This window comes from Nymphaea colorata, chromosome 7 (assembly GCF_008831285.2).
Source record: "Nymphaea colorata isolate Beijing-Zhang1983 chromosome 7, ASM883128v2, whole genome shotgun sequence".
Lineage (NCBI taxonomy): Eukaryota > Viridiplantae > Streptophyta > Magnoliopsida > Nymphaeales > Nymphaeaceae > Nymphaea > Nymphaea colorata.
This window is the reverse complement of record NC_045144.1, coordinates 7101814-7116368: the sequence shown is the minus strand read 5'-3', so window position 1 is coordinate 7116368 and position 14555 is coordinate 7101814. Positions and strand designations below refer to the sequence as shown.

The window sequence follows — 14555 nt, the reverse complement described above, 5'->3', positions numbered from 1 at the left end:
TTTTTACCCAAGACAGTATAAAAACATTAAAAATAATGAAAAAGAAAAAGACCTGTATTTTTCCTTTTTTTCAATAAACTCCACAATGAATTTTTCACGGATTTACACATTTTTTTCTCATTCTTTTCACATTACTTGTGCTTTAAAGTTTACAACCTAAGTTAAATCATTTATATTCATTTCTGTCATTAGTAAAACATCATTTTTATCATTTTATCAAGTTATCTGTTACATTTTTCATTTATTTTACCTTTTTCTAATTTTAATAATATTTTTAAAAAATTATGCTAGATTTTTCCAAAATTTTTCAAGATGTTCAGCTTTGCCCAAAAAATACCCTAGAAAAACATTTGAACCAGTTAACATATTTATGACTATGATTCCAACAAGATGATGGAACCACTTTGAAAGATGTTTTATATACTCTGTCTCTTTCTCTCTGTCAGAATGTATGTGCTTTTGCGTGTGAGCCTAATGAAAATGAACCTCTACTTGAACTCTTTTTCATCATTGTAGGCCTTGTCCGCTCATTGTTTCACTGCAGGTACGAGGCAGAAGTAATCAGTGTCATAGGCAAACGTATCTGTAGTCTACTAGACACGGACTCGTTTGACATAAAACCTCTTGGGATAGCTTCAAGCATAAATACTCTGAAACAAATGTTGGAAGGAACAGATAATTCAAAAGATGACGAAGTTTGCATGATCGGAATATGTGGTCAAGGTGGAATTGGGAAATCCACACTGGCGATGGCCCTCTATAATGAGCTATCTCAAAACTTTGAAGGTAGGTGTTGCTTCCTCTCAGATATCAGGGAAAATGAAAAGCTGGTGGGCCTTGCTTCTTTGCAGGGCAAATTCATGAGCAAAATTTTCGGAGGAAGTGAGCCGATGAATAAGGATAATGGCATTAACCTGATGAAGAAAAGGCTTGGAAGCAATAAAGTTTTCTTGATTTTGGATGATGTGGATCATGCCCGTCAACTCGAGGCTTTTACAGCTAACCGCCGGAAAAATGAGGAGTGGTTTATGCCGGGGAGTAAGATTATTGTGACAACAAGGAACAAAGAAGTGCTCCTTCAACATGGAATCAATGAGGAAGATATTTATTACCCTGAAGGATTGGGCATAAAGCACTCACTACAACTATTTTGTCGCCATGCATTTAGCAGCCACCAACCGTCGGCAGAATTCGATGAGCTATCCCGGAAGGTTGTGAAGGTAGCAGGTGGGCTGCCACTAGCACTTATAGTATTTGGCTCATTCTTTTACGACATAAAAGACAAGCGCGAATGGGAAGATAAGTTGGAAATATTGAAAAGAGATCAGCATGAGGACATCCTTAAAAGATTGAGAATAAGCTACGATGGGCTACATAATCACAGGGAAAAGTGCGTCTTTTTAGACATAGCATGTTTCTTCATTGGATGGCATAAAGAACATCCGGTTTATATGTGGGAGGGTTGCGGTTATGCTCCGAATACCACACTTAAAGTTCTTCAACACAGATCTCTTATTAAGATCAACGAGGGCGGCTTCCTTGAAATGCACGACCAAATCCGAGACATGGGGAGAATGATAGTTCAAGAAGAAGGCAGCAACGAACCTCTGAAGTACAGCAGGCTGTGGATTGCAGAGGACGTATCGAAGGTATTGGAGTACGCAGAGGTATTGTCAAAACTGATTTCTGCCCTGCTTTTCTTATTAGTATTAACATGCAAGGGGCCACGTAAGTTCTTCGGTTGGAATTTCACTTCTTAATTTCAGTAGAGCAGCATGACAATTTCCACCCCTTTTCTTTTGTCTAGGAAGAGGAGCAACTAATGTGATGAGAAAGTTGAAAGCAACCTTAGATGATGATCTCTTTGTTTTGGTGAACGTTTAGGTTTCAATGTTGAGGGATAACAATATCCAGGGCTTACATTGGTCGGGAGATGATATAAAGCGTTTGAGGTGGGAAGCGATGGAGGCGATGCCGAGTCTCCGGACGATCATAGCTGGTGCAGTAGATACGAGAACCGAAAATCAAGAAGATGCATCTCAAGGAGAATATGGAGATGGCGGAACATCTGATAATGAAGAGGCATCCGAAGGGGAAGAGATGCGGCTGCCAAAGAGCACAAAATTGCTCTGTTGGAGGTGGTGTCGCCGTAAGACACTCACCTTCCACAACGGCCGGCACGAGCACCTCCTCGTCCTCGACCTCCAATACGGTCAGTTTCGGCGCTTGGAATCACTTAACATGGTGAGTCTCCACCTCTCCCAGCTTCCCTTACATTTGTTTGATTTTGTAATACCTTCACTTCACTGATTATGATTAATACTAATGGTAATAGTTAAATTTCGTCATTTTTCAGGTCATAAAAAAGGATAAAAACCTCAAAGAGTGAGTTTCTAAATTGAGTAACTCGAAAGCTAACTTTTGACACGACTACTTGATTACTACATTTCCAAACTTAGCCAAAAATAATTTGGCCATTACAAGCATTATAGTCCTTTTACAAAGCAATGTTCTTACCAAATGCTTCCTAAAAATGTTGTGGTGTAATAAGTGATGAAACTAATACAGTTACAATCATACTAAAATTACTGTTACTCACCTAAGTGTTAAAGACACTCTATCTTGGGTTACGCAGGAATTAGAATCACAATGCATCTGTGTGGAAAATTTTAACATCTTACAAATAGCGAGGCATATTATGTATTATGCTATTCTACCATCATAAAAGTAGAATACACAAAACCCTAACAACAGGTGACACCGTCGCATGTGGAATGTGCAAAACACTTAATTGTTAGCAATCGGTAGAACACCGAGAGTGCCTTCAATGGCGAGGCATGTTCTTTGTCATGCTAAATAGGGTGAAAAGATTGGACAGAACATTTTCGTTGATAAAAGTAGAAAGTTCTTATGGGGGACGAAAAATGTCAAAGCAAGCTGCATAGGTGCATGATAAAAGAGAGAATTTTTTCCGAGAAACTTGGGAGTGTCTGATGGTGGAATATATGGTGGAGATGATCCCCTTAAGGTAACCAAAAACAGCCTCTTCCCCTTGAATCAAATGCCCTTTGATGTTTTTTTTTCTTGTTGCAGGCTTTTCCAATGCTGAAGGCCCTCGACCTCAGCCATTGTTCCTCTCTCATCCGGACTCCTGAGTTCACTCATCTCGACTGTCATTCATTGGTTGAACTGGACGAGTCGATTGGGCAACTTAAGGCGTTGGTTTTCCTTAGCATGAAAAGTTGACAGGAACTAAAACAACTGCCTGCAGGTATTTGGGGGTTGGGGTCACTTGAATACCTCGACCTGTCTTTCTGCAAGAAAATTGAAAGATATGACTGGCTGCGAGGCACTTTCAGTTGTACCAGAAAAGATAGGGGAACTGAAATCCCTAACCAAGCTTAGCTTTAAAGAGTCATCAATATCATGTATACCAGATTCCATTGGAGGGCTTCAGCGTCTAGAACTTCTCGATCTTTCTTCCTGCCGGAACATTTCGTCTTTGCCACAACAGATTGGAGATTTGAAATCCCTAAAGCAACTTTTTCTTGCAAAGACATCATTAGTAGATATACCAGATTCCATTGGAGGACTTAAGTTTCTACAAATCCTTGATCTTTCTAGCTGCAAGAACATTTCAGTTGTGCCAGAACAGATAGGGAAACTGAAGTCCCTAACCCGACTTAGCTTCAAAGAGTCATCCATATCATGGTTACCGAATTCTATTGGAGGGCTTCAGCATCTAGAATTTCTGGATCTTTCTTCCTGCCCAAAAATTTCGTCTTTGCCGCAACAGATTGGATTATTGAAATCCCTAAATCAACTTTGGCTTCCGAAGACATCATTAGCTGATATCCCAGACTCCATTGGAGGGCTTCGGTCTCTGGAAATTCTTGATGTTTCTGGCTGTAAGCAAATAAAGTCTTTGCCAAAACAAATGCAGAAGTTGAAATCCTTGAAAAGACTTTTTCTTGGAAGGACCTCTTTGATAGATGTACCAGAGTCCATTGGAGGACTTGAGTTTCTAGAAATCCTTGATCTTTCTGGCTGCAAGGAAATTTCAGTTGTGGCAAAACAGATAGGGGACCTGAAATCGCTAATCCAACTTAATTTTAAGGAGTCATCTATATCATGTATACCAGATTCTATTGGAGGGCTTCAGCATCTAGAATTTCTCGATCTTTCTGCCTGCCTGAAAATTTCGTCTTTGCCAGAACAGACTGGAGACTTGAAATCCCTGAAGCAACTTTGGCTTTCGAAGACATCGTTAGCAGATATACCTGATTCCATTGGAGGGCTTCAGTCTCTAGAAATTCTCGATGTTTCTACATGTAATAAAATACAGTCTGTGCCACAGCAGATAGGGCACTTGAAATCCTTGAAAAAGCTTTTCCTTGGAAGGACATCATTGGTAGTTATACCAGAGTCCATTGGAGGACTTCAGTCTCTAGAAATCCTTGATCTTGGTGGCTGCAAGGAAATGTCAGTTGTGCCAAAACAGATAGGGGAACTGAAATCGCTAATCCAACTTAACTTTAGGGAGTCATCCATATCATGTATACCAGATTCTATAGGAGGGCTTCAGCGTCTAGAATTTCTTGATCTTTCTTTCTGCCTGAAAATTTCGTCTTTGCCAAAACAGATTGGAGACTTGAAATCCCTGAAACAACTTTGGCTTGGAATGACATCATTAGCGGATATACCTGATTCCATTGGAGGGCTTCAATCTCTAGAAATTCTGGACGTTTCTAGCTGTAATCAAGTACAGTCTTTGCCAGAGCAGATAGGGCACTTGAAATCCTTGAAACAGCTTTTGCTTCAAAAGACGTCATTGGTAGCTATACCAGAGTCCATTGGAAGGCTTCGGTCCCTAGAAATCCTCAATCTTTCGAACTGCGAGAGATTTTCAGTTTTGCCAAAACAGATAGAGGAATTAACAGGCCTAAAAAGCGTTTCTCTTGAAGGGACGTTGATGAGGAAATATCAGATCTCGGTCTAGGTCCTGCTTAAAGGCTTCACATAAATTATTCATGAGAGGTCACAAAGGCCTCAATGACTTGCATGACCTAGGAGATCAGAAAACATTACAGGAATTATGGTTGCTGGGTGTGACGTCTTGTTCTGCAATTGGTCTGATGAACAATTTGTTACAGGTACCTGCTTTCCCTTCCCCAAAACCTTATTAGCTCCATCGCAACTACTGATTGTTTTAGTATGTCTGGTGTCGTATATCCTGCTTTACATTGATGAACTTGGTGCACCTCATGTTTATCTGATTTGAATGAGTTCATGCTAGTGGCAGTGTCATACTGTCATTTATTGCTAGTTGGTAGTTGCAGCCCCCCTTTCCATGTTTAATGAGTTTTCTCATTCCTTCCTTTCCTTCTTTCGTTCTAACCAGCTCTAAAGATACTATATTTCTGGACTATTTCTTGGCAACTCTTTTCTTCTGGATGAGTATTAGCAGAGAGAACATGTTGCTAGAAAAGGTACGATGAGGGAGGCCTTTACAAAGGAGAAGCAAGGGCCTCTCGTGCATTTTTACAGGAGTTTGTGTTGTCATCTAAGTCACACAGATACTGAGATGGGTATGGGGGAGTGGGTACGGACACGGCAATTTTAAATATTGTGGTACGTTGATATGGCAAGGTGTATATATATATATATATGTGTGTGTGTGTGTGTGTGCAAAATCTACCAAAATTATGCAAATCAATACAAAATGGGTGAGAAAAATGCAAAACAGGTGAAAAATACATTTTAGATAATTAACATGCAAAACCCAAAATTCATATGAAAAATGCAAAAATTGCAATGCTTTTTTAAAAGTCATGTCCAAGTGGGTCACTGTACTTGTGTCCGCGTGTCGACATGGGTACAATGGCCATCTTGCTGTATCTGTGTCACTGAGGTCGCCATTAACACAGAGCTCCCCTCCTTGCATCTTACTGTGCTCAATCAGATTGAGGAAAGTCACCCGGTCAGCTTGGCCATGGATGCTGAAATTAGATAATCCCTGCTGAGGCACCATCTCTGCTGTAGCCTGTAGGTCTCCATGGTCTTGAGTTTTCTGTGGGACTCATTCTCAAAAAATACCATATTCTTGTTCCAGGGAACATGGTGTGATCATGTGCAGTGTTTGATTGTCAGATCTAGAAACAACATTCATGAACCCACACTATGTTCCTTGCAACAAGCACATGGTGTTATTGAAACATGTGCTAGACCATGTTCTTCTTATCAAACACCATATTAAGTCACGTTCAATTCTGTTCACCTTGTACCTATTTGCTTTTCTTCTTATGGGATGTAGGCTGATTGAACGCTCTTTACCATCTATTGATTATTTTTCGTTCTATTAATTTGCCCAATTTTGGTCATTTTACTTTTGATCTATTATTTCATCTCTCAGATTATCAATTCAACAGTCCAAGGTGCTGACAGAGTGATTGACTGTATTATACATTGAGGTGTCAAGTAGAGAATGGCACACTCTTTATGAACAGAAAGTGAGTGGTGAGCGTGTTGGTTCCACCTTGTTGAACACACACACACTCACTTATAAGGGTCTCTTTTTCAGATGGTTGGTTTGGTATGAGATTACTGTAGCCATTTATTCACTGATCTATGACCTGCATTCCAAATCACTTCCCCTGCAGTAACATTATTATGATGAAATTTACAAATATATAGGCATACGACAAACTTACCTATTCACTCGTTGGATCTTAGGTTAGCACTCTAAATTTGCTTCCATTAACATTATTATTTTGGAAATATCATCATATTATAAATACTGTAATCTTGAAATGACATATTGAAATAATAAAACACTGCCATTATCATATACAGTCCTAGCACCAGAAAGCAAGATTCACCAAATAATGAGGATTGATGGATCATATTGTTCAAAATTTGGAGGAAAACTGCACTCTGTTAGCTAAATATTGTTCTCTGTGGACCCTGGATTAACCGTATCCTGCCAATCATGAAAATTCTTCTGACTTGAGGGATATATATGTGTGTGTAGAGATAAAGAGGGAGAGAGATTAGGCCAGAGAGAAGAACCAGACCTCCTAAATTTTTGCTAAAAATATTTTAAGCAGAATATGAACATTCTAATATGTTTATAAACTCTGAGTTAAAATAGAGGATGTTCTCATCTCAGTTGTTTTTGTTAAAAATATTGATTTTTTTACTACCAAAATTTTGATGTTATAAGAGCTCTTATTTTTTTTTTGTTATTCAAAGAACATCATTAAAGTAAAAAATGATTGACTTAATATATGTTTCTCCTCAAATCACTCTTAAGATCATATCTGTAAGGGTAGATTATGCAAAAACTACATTGAAAATCAATTTTAAGGGGTCCGTTGTTTTATCCCTGACCTAAGTGGATTTCTGTCCTCACACCAAGTTTTTTATGAAAATGCTTTGCACCCATGTCTGCATCTGAACTCATGTCCCCACATACAGCCACATCCACGCCCATGTGTCATAGCCATGAGCTTGATGCTTTAATCTCCACTGCTGCACGCGTTCCATTAGGAAAAACAGTATTTATTCGTTTGTGGGAGCTTTTGTAACTGCCTTAGCTTTTTGAAATAATAAAAATTCTGAAAGTCAAGTCTGCTTATTGTAAAAAATGCACCCTAAACTTTTCTTCCATACATGACACAAAAAGGTTTGACAATCTAAATAGTTACTTTATGACATTGATAGGAGAATCTGCTCTTTCTTCCTCCGCATCCAAGGATTACTTCCTCTTCTTCCCGTTGTCTCTAACAGGTGAACTTTCATTAGTTGGCGCTGATTCTTCTCTTTTTGTCCTTTTCTCTTTTTCCCAAGGGGAAGTGATCACTGCCTGTAAGTTTGCTGGTGGTTTGGATGAAGGGAAAAATTCATGTGGTTGCTTAGGAAATAATTTGTATTGGATTTCTTAAGGGTATGAAAACCATAGGCATACTGCAAGAACTTCCATCTGCATTTCCGAGACAGCATCATGGTATGATGAGAAATTACTTGCTCGATTTCCATCTGAATTCTGCTTTCTTGATGAATGCTTGCTGGGGTATGCGCCCCTTCTTAGTTTGTTAGCTCATAAACAAACTCAGGAGAATCACCAGTTAAGGGTGTTAACAGAGCCTTGTGAATTTCCTCCCATGGTTATGAGAAACATCATTCTATATTAACTCAAGGCAGTCACTTCTTCCGAAATTACAAAATACTAAACCACTTGTTACTTTTGAGACAAACCGATTCCCCATCCTTACCTGCTAAATAGTCGTACAATTCTTTAGCATGAAGAGGAAGTGTCGGTTACTACCCCACTAAACCATCTTCCCCAACAAGAGTTAGTGCAAATAACGAGAGAGTACTCAAGTCAGAATCAATAGGTTAGTGAAGACTTGAAAGTTTTTGTCTCTGGGAGAAGGAAATTAAGAGGGTTTTTCCTTACCAGTCCTCTGATGACCGTGTCATATAAAGTGTCCCTACCATGGGAATTTCAGAAGTCATAATCATGGAGACTGTTCTCCATAATTCTGTTACGTTAAGAGAGTAATTACTGCAAACAACACCAGGATAAGACCTGGTCTTCATTAGCTGCGGCGATTGTTTTAAAAGTGTTTTAGAACAGTAGTATCTCAGAACCTCCTTTTCATGGTAGATAAGGATTTCACTTCCTCCGTGTGGGTAACAGCATTACAATATTGTCATAGTGTTCAACATTGCAATAGTGACTGGCGTTTTTTGTTTAGGTGTTCAACAGCTAAAAACCATATTTTGGTAGTCTAGCCCAACTTTCTCAGTCAAAAGAGGAAAAAGAATACCCTTGGTACTAAGATTTTCAATGTTGTTTATGGGGCCTATGATGTTGTCCGACTAGCACCTGAATTAGGTCCAGAACTGGCTGCAATTTTATACCTGGTCCGTTGGACCTTGATAATGAAATTCCAAAATCATGCAAAGAATTTTTGAATTTCTTGTCTTCATCTCTGAAAAGAGCCTTGGAAACAAACTCTCTCTCTCTCTCTCTCTCTCTCTCTCTCTCTCCACGTATATTTTATATATATGGCAATCAACATGATTTAGATACTGCTTAATAGTGAAAGTTCTACGAGGGGAATGATTTTTTCAGTTTATCATAGTCGGAGGGAATAGCTGGATTAAAATTGGTTTTAGTTTGTTATTCATATTAGAAAAGATGTCAAACTGCATCATCTGGCATATGAATAGAATAAATCGAACAAGACGATAGTTTCAAACCCACTGGCTAACATATACCAGCGGGGAAGGTTGTTAGCCTGGTAGTGGTTAACATATTTGTAGATTTGCCAGGATAAACATGGCTCCCCTGATTTTATAGAGTTAAATCCAAAAGTTCAAGTATGTAGATTTTGAAGGAATCGTATGCAAAATTACAAACACACAAATCGGGAAAACTTTAAACCACAAAAGATGACCCGTCTACACGGAATGTAGCTAGGCTTATCACGAACAATGAAATATATTATTAAACAACACGGCATCCTTAATTTTGTACAATAGGATTTATTTCTCGCCTCAAAGCTCTAGATAGAGAGTAAGTTCTGAACATCACTGAGAAATAAATAACAATATGAGACATACAGAAGCCATATAAAAGAGTGTTAGTTTGTCAGCCGCTCAACCAACCATATAGGAATAGCATCTGAACCATTCAGCACTTCCATTGAGGGCTGGGTCACCACGACTGTGTCTCATATTGAGTACAGATTACAATATCAACCTGTAAAAATATGCTGGTCAACTTAATAAAGCATACGCGTGGCGTGTGTGTTAGTGAGAGTGAGAGAGAGAGAGATTAAAAATTGACTTGGCGTCTGTCTATGGCCTTGTTCACCTTGCCTATCAGTCATGGATGGTGATCAAACCATGTACATTTAATGTGTTCATTTCACAATATTATCAGAAACTCAATTCTTTTGAGATATTCAAGTTGGAGAGAAGATGAATCCGTTCCTCATATTTCTTTCAAGAAAACCCATTAAGAGCACGGTGAACATCAAAGACCATTGGAAGCAGCACCACACTAGTAATAAGCTATCGTAGTGCACAAATTCCAGACGCATTTTATGCGCTTCTTAAAGTTGAAGACCGATGTTAATGTACATCTTACTATAAATATTAACATAATCTGATGAATGTCAAATGTTCTTTGAACAATTAGGGCAAGGTAGATGACCTCTGGCTGAACAACCAGGACAAGGCTTTGATTCTGAGGCTGTATTTCCAAGTGGTCCTAAGATATCATTGACCATACTGAAGGACCCTGCCTGAACCAAACCCTGTCCTCTACATGTTGAACATGCAATTACTTTAAGATCACCACATCTCGTGCACATACCTAAAGAGCTGCACATAGCATGAAGCAAGGATCAATATCTGGAACTATTTTTTGTTGCCTTCATTCCCATGAAACTGAAGCAAAAACATGAATCTCTGATGCATCATGTGTCATTCAGTCACTAAGCACTCAGGTGTGCTGATATGGAAAAGCAAAACTGGGAGCTCTTGCGGAATTATGTAGTCAAAACCGCTAGGTTGGGCTAGGCCATGGACCTTCCAGAGGAATTAGGTGATGCCTAGGAAGGTCAAAAACAGTAAAAGGAAGAAATAAAGAGAAGAAGAAGAAGAAGAAGAAGAAGAAGAAGAAGAAGAAGAAGAAGAAGAAGAAGAAGAAAGGAGAAAAGAAACTTCTTTAAACCTCTAAAATTGGATGCTTAGGTACTACATCCTAGTCCAGAAAGTGGCCTCTCAGCCACCTATGCATGCTTTTGACTACATAGTTGCTGAATGATAGAGTATCCTTCAGCTTTCACTACTTTGTGGTCAAGAAGAATCCTGATGGTGTTAAAATAGAACTTAATTTGCTCATTTTGTATACTGACACGATAAGGCGGCAAGGCTCAGGATGTCAGTATGAACTTTTTTCTCTTTTCTGATTCAACTCAATTTTCTAACCAGCATAAAAGGTCAAAATAGCATATTTTTTTGTATTGATGAAGCTTCTGGTTTCATATGCATCCATTCTTTTAGAGGAATACTCATCATAATATATGGGTAGAGATTTTAGCACCACTGTTACCATCGAATGGTAGCGGTTAAACATTCTAAATATGCTTTGGCTCCAAAGAAAGCAATACTCATTTAGGCAGAAGGGATCAACTCAAAATGTTCTAGAGTCAATTCGCAAGCATACATGCTAACACCAAACTGGTATGATACTCACACAAAAATGATCTAATGAAAGTCTACTAAGCTCTACCTGCATCAGATATGGCAACTACTTCAAATATCAGAAGTGGCCCAAACTTGTCACTTGGTATAGGAAAATTACCACTTTTTTCAAGCTATCCGTTATATAACCTTTTTGAGTTCTTTATACATGCCCATCGAGTGAAGATTCATTCTTTGAAGGCATCAAATTTGCCCAGTGTGCAATCAACGTCCTTGAAGAATTCATATGCAATTTGATTCTATCAAGACAAGAGAGTTATACCCAGCAACCAAAATGTGTATGAAGTATTGCATGCAAAGTCATCTTTGGTCAAATTTCTAGCAAAAATTTGAAGTGGAATTTTGACCGTAAGTGCGGCTCGCTAAGAAATAGAAACAATGCTCGACTAGGCAGTTCTAATCTTTCTTGAACAATAGGATATATTGGACCGCCACATGGCAAGATCTGATGGTTTCATACTTGCCCAAAAAATTGATTCAAGTCTAATTTGAAACTATGCAAACTTCAAGGGTATCACACATATTATATTTCATACTTGACAAAAGGTTTTCTACCAGATGGTCCTGGCTAGATGTTCTACATTCCCAAATAATGTCAAGTACCTTCTCCTAGATCACATACCAAATAGTCTAAATGTTTAGAGAAGGGAAGCCAATCTCAACATGTCATACTGATTCAAGAAGACTTATATTCTGATATCCAAGACAAGCCGTCTAGTGTTGGCGAATTTCGCCTTATCAGCATGCTTAATCCCAAGTTCACCTCACACAGAAATTACAAGTTGAACGCGCCGATTCAAGCTCCATACATATGACTTATACACGTGTCCCAGTTAAATTCATTTTACACAATGAATATGGCCCTGACTTGGCCTACATCTCCAGTAGCGTCAAGAAGGTTCCTTAAACTCAAGTAACAAAGCAAAAACCACATAATATGTTAAGCCAAGAAAACAACTTCAATGTGGCACCACTGGTACAGAAGCCATATAACTGACATCATCAGAGAAAGTCCTTCTATAACGCATAAGCTAGAGGAGGAGGAGAGAGGCAGGACAAGAGGAAGCGAGGAAACAAGAATGAGGACAAGAGGTAAGGAAGGAAGAAAAAAAAGGATAGAAGGGGACCCTCGATAGTTGCCACCTATAATTAGAGTTCCCCACTATCGTAGGAGGTCCCCAGAATTAGACCTCCTACCTAGAGAGGCGGAGGTGGAAAATTTTAGACAGTGAATTCGTCGGATGTTTCAATTTTAAGTAACAAAAACCAAAACAATTTGAGACAAGACGATTTGAACTCTCAAAGTGGATTCAAACAAGAGAATTGAGAGGCGAGACCGTTTATGTTCATCTGAAATTTTAAAATTCGAAACATCATTTTCCCAACAACCAGGTAAAACAAAAAGGAGAAGAAAATGATTGAAGATGAAGGTTCTACCTCCTCTGGGAAGACGCGATGAAGGCGTCGACCTTGGGAGCGGCCATGGTGGCCAGAAATAGAAGGGCGCCGACACCCAGCCCTGCTACCTCGCTCTCCGTCATGCCCTCCATCACTCGTTGGTAATACCTCTCCCCTCTCTGTGGCGGAACGGAAGCCCTCTCCCCCCAGACCTTTATCCAGAACCTTGCCCCATAAATATCTTCTGATTTTCGCGCCATTTTTATTCCTTGTGCAGAACGATATGGCGAATCCAACTGTTCCTGCCGAATCAAGTCGGCCCGATTTAAAACGCACACCCTAACTTCCTTTTAAGAGGGTTTGTGTGGCAGCTTCGAAACTTTACCTATAAAACCCGGTTTAGGGTGTGCTTTGATGATATGAAAACTGAGTTGTTTCTTCACAAATCTTGTTTTGAAAAGAAGATTGGCTTGTTTTGAAAAGAAGATTTGCTAATTTGGTTCTTAAATGGTCAAATTGAAACCGAATCTGAATCTGGTCCATTATAAATTTAATACTTAGAGGTTATTTGGCAGCAATAATGCTATGAAAGTGTATTACTATGAAAGTTAAAGATTGAGACATATTCATAAAGTATTAGAATAAGTATTACATGAATTTATTGATGAATACCACAACAAATGTCTTTCAGATTCATGAAACACTCACAAAGTATTCCTACTGCTAAATGACTTTTTATTGTATCTAAATTCAAGAATCTGAAACACTCACAAAGTATTCTTACTGCTAAATGACTTTTTATTGTATCTAAATTCAAGTTCTTATTCATGACTAAGTTCAGGCCAAACAGTATTGGAATTAGTCAACATTAATAATCTGAATTTAATTGATTATTTTTCCAAACCTCCCCGTGCTTCAAAATATGGCTAATCGATTGATTTTGCTTTGGTAAATTATCAAATTCAGGTTCAAACATTCAGACCTTTGAAGCCAAAAAACCTCCAGCCACTTATCTAGACTAAATTATTTCATAACACTTGAAGACTACACAGTACCAAACACACACATAAGCTAGCTCCCCTTACCAAGGCCAATACATCAAGTTTGTGGCTGGCATGTTTGCCTAATCACCTTAATTTGAATGCTACAAAATGAACATAGTTAAATTGGAGCCAATCAAAGGCTGAGAGGCAGCTGGTAATGAGCAGCTAGAGTTTGCATTCCAACTTTAGACACAACTGAACTTGGGGCTTTTAGTATTGATGAATTGAGCATAGGGATGTGAATGGATCAGTGCCCTTAATCATATCCTCTTTTTTCGGATATTCACATATTCAAATTTTAATACAAATAAAGAAAAGTCATATCCAAATCCAAAACTAAAATTCGATTTCACAATCCGAATCTGATTTTTATATTCATATCTAAATCCAAATTTTGTCAATTTTCAAAATGTAAGAGCATTAGATATAGGCTATTTGTCTAAGGATAAATTCGATCCAAATCCATATCCGAATCCGACTTATATGTTCAAATCTGAATTTGAATACGAGCGAATGTCATTTCTTAAGTCCAAATTTGATCCAATTTTTTAATCATATATTAATTTTTTTTCCATATCCAGTGTTTTTGGATCAGTTTTGTCAAATTCGATTCAAAATTGATATATTGACACCCTCAATTGAGCACATACTTTGCTCCAAGGTTGAAGCAATGTAGAGCACTGTGGGGGTGCTTAGCATCGATCAATGCTCCTCACAATGACATTTTCATCCTTTTTGAAAATAATTTTTTTTATCATTTTCCCATTTTGGGCTTATAAGGGTGCCCTTCATTTTTTTTGCCTGTAAGGGTATTTTGGTCATTCAGGCATCCAG

At 38.5% G+C, this 14555-nt stretch overlaps 3 protein-coding genes across 8 annotated transcripts; 2 read left to right on the top strand and 1 right to left on the bottom strand.

The window, feature by feature from the left end:
* Window positions 1–259: 259 nt before the first annotated feature.
* Window positions 260–4123, top strand: LOC126409181 (disease resistance protein L6-like). 3 transcript variants are annotated; one of them, XM_050078728.1, is made up of 3 exons: window positions 260–1667; window positions 1885–2244; window positions 2357–2404. In XM_050078728.1, exons 1-3 carry the CDS (start codon window positions 660–662, stop codon window positions 2387–2389), a joined length of 1401 nt encoding a protein of 466 aa, XP_049934685.1. In that variant the 5' UTR covers window positions 260–659; the 3' UTR covers window positions 2390–2404. The 3 variants fall into 3 exon arrangements, with proteins under 3 accessions (XP_049934685.1, XP_031490385.1, XP_031490384.1); XM_031634525.2 differs by lacking the exon at window positions 2357–2404 and adding an exon at window positions 3094–4123 and having other exon boundaries at window positions 266–1649; XM_031634524.2 differs by lacking the exon at window positions 2357–2404 and adding an exon at window positions 3094–4123 and having other exon boundaries at window positions 635–1667.
* Window positions 3335–8370, top strand: LOC116257603 (disease resistance protein RPV1-like). 3 transcript variants are annotated; one of them, XM_050078726.1, is made up of 3 exons: window positions 3335–5153; window positions 6413–6509; window positions 7723–8370. In XM_050078726.1, exon 1 carries the CDS (start codon window positions 3335–3337, stop codon window positions 4997–4999), a length of 1665 nt encoding a protein of 554 aa, XP_049934683.1. In that variant the 3' UTR covers window positions 5000–5153; window positions 6413–6509; window positions 7723–8370. The 3 variants fall into 3 exon arrangements, with proteins under 3 accessions (XP_049934683.1, XP_049934682.1, XP_049934684.1); XM_050078725.1 differs by lacking the exon at window positions 7723–8370 and having other exon boundaries at window positions 6413–7698; XM_050078727.1 differs by lacking the exons at window positions 6413–6509; window positions 7723–8370 and adding an exon at window positions 5402–6406.
* Window positions 8371–9489: 1119 nt separating this feature from the next.
* LOC116257329 (uncharacterized) lies at window positions 9490–12961 on the bottom strand. 2 transcript variants are annotated; one of them, XM_031633945.2, is made up of 3 exons: window positions 12718–12961; window positions 10226–10395; window positions 9490–9769 (listed from the first exon to the last, which is right to left on the bottom strand). In XM_031633945.2, exons 1-3 carry the CDS (start codon window positions 12936–12938, stop codon window positions 9765–9767), a joined length of 396 nt encoding a protein of 131 aa, XP_031489805.1. In that variant the 5' UTR covers window positions 12939–12961; the 3' UTR covers window positions 9490–9764. The 2 variants fall into 2 exon arrangements, with proteins under 2 accessions (XP_031489805.1, XP_049934686.1); XM_050078729.1 differs by lacking the exon at window positions 9490–9769 and having other exon boundaries at window positions 10090–10395; window positions 12718–12959.
* Between the last annotated feature and the right edge of the window lie 1594 nt (window positions 12962–14555).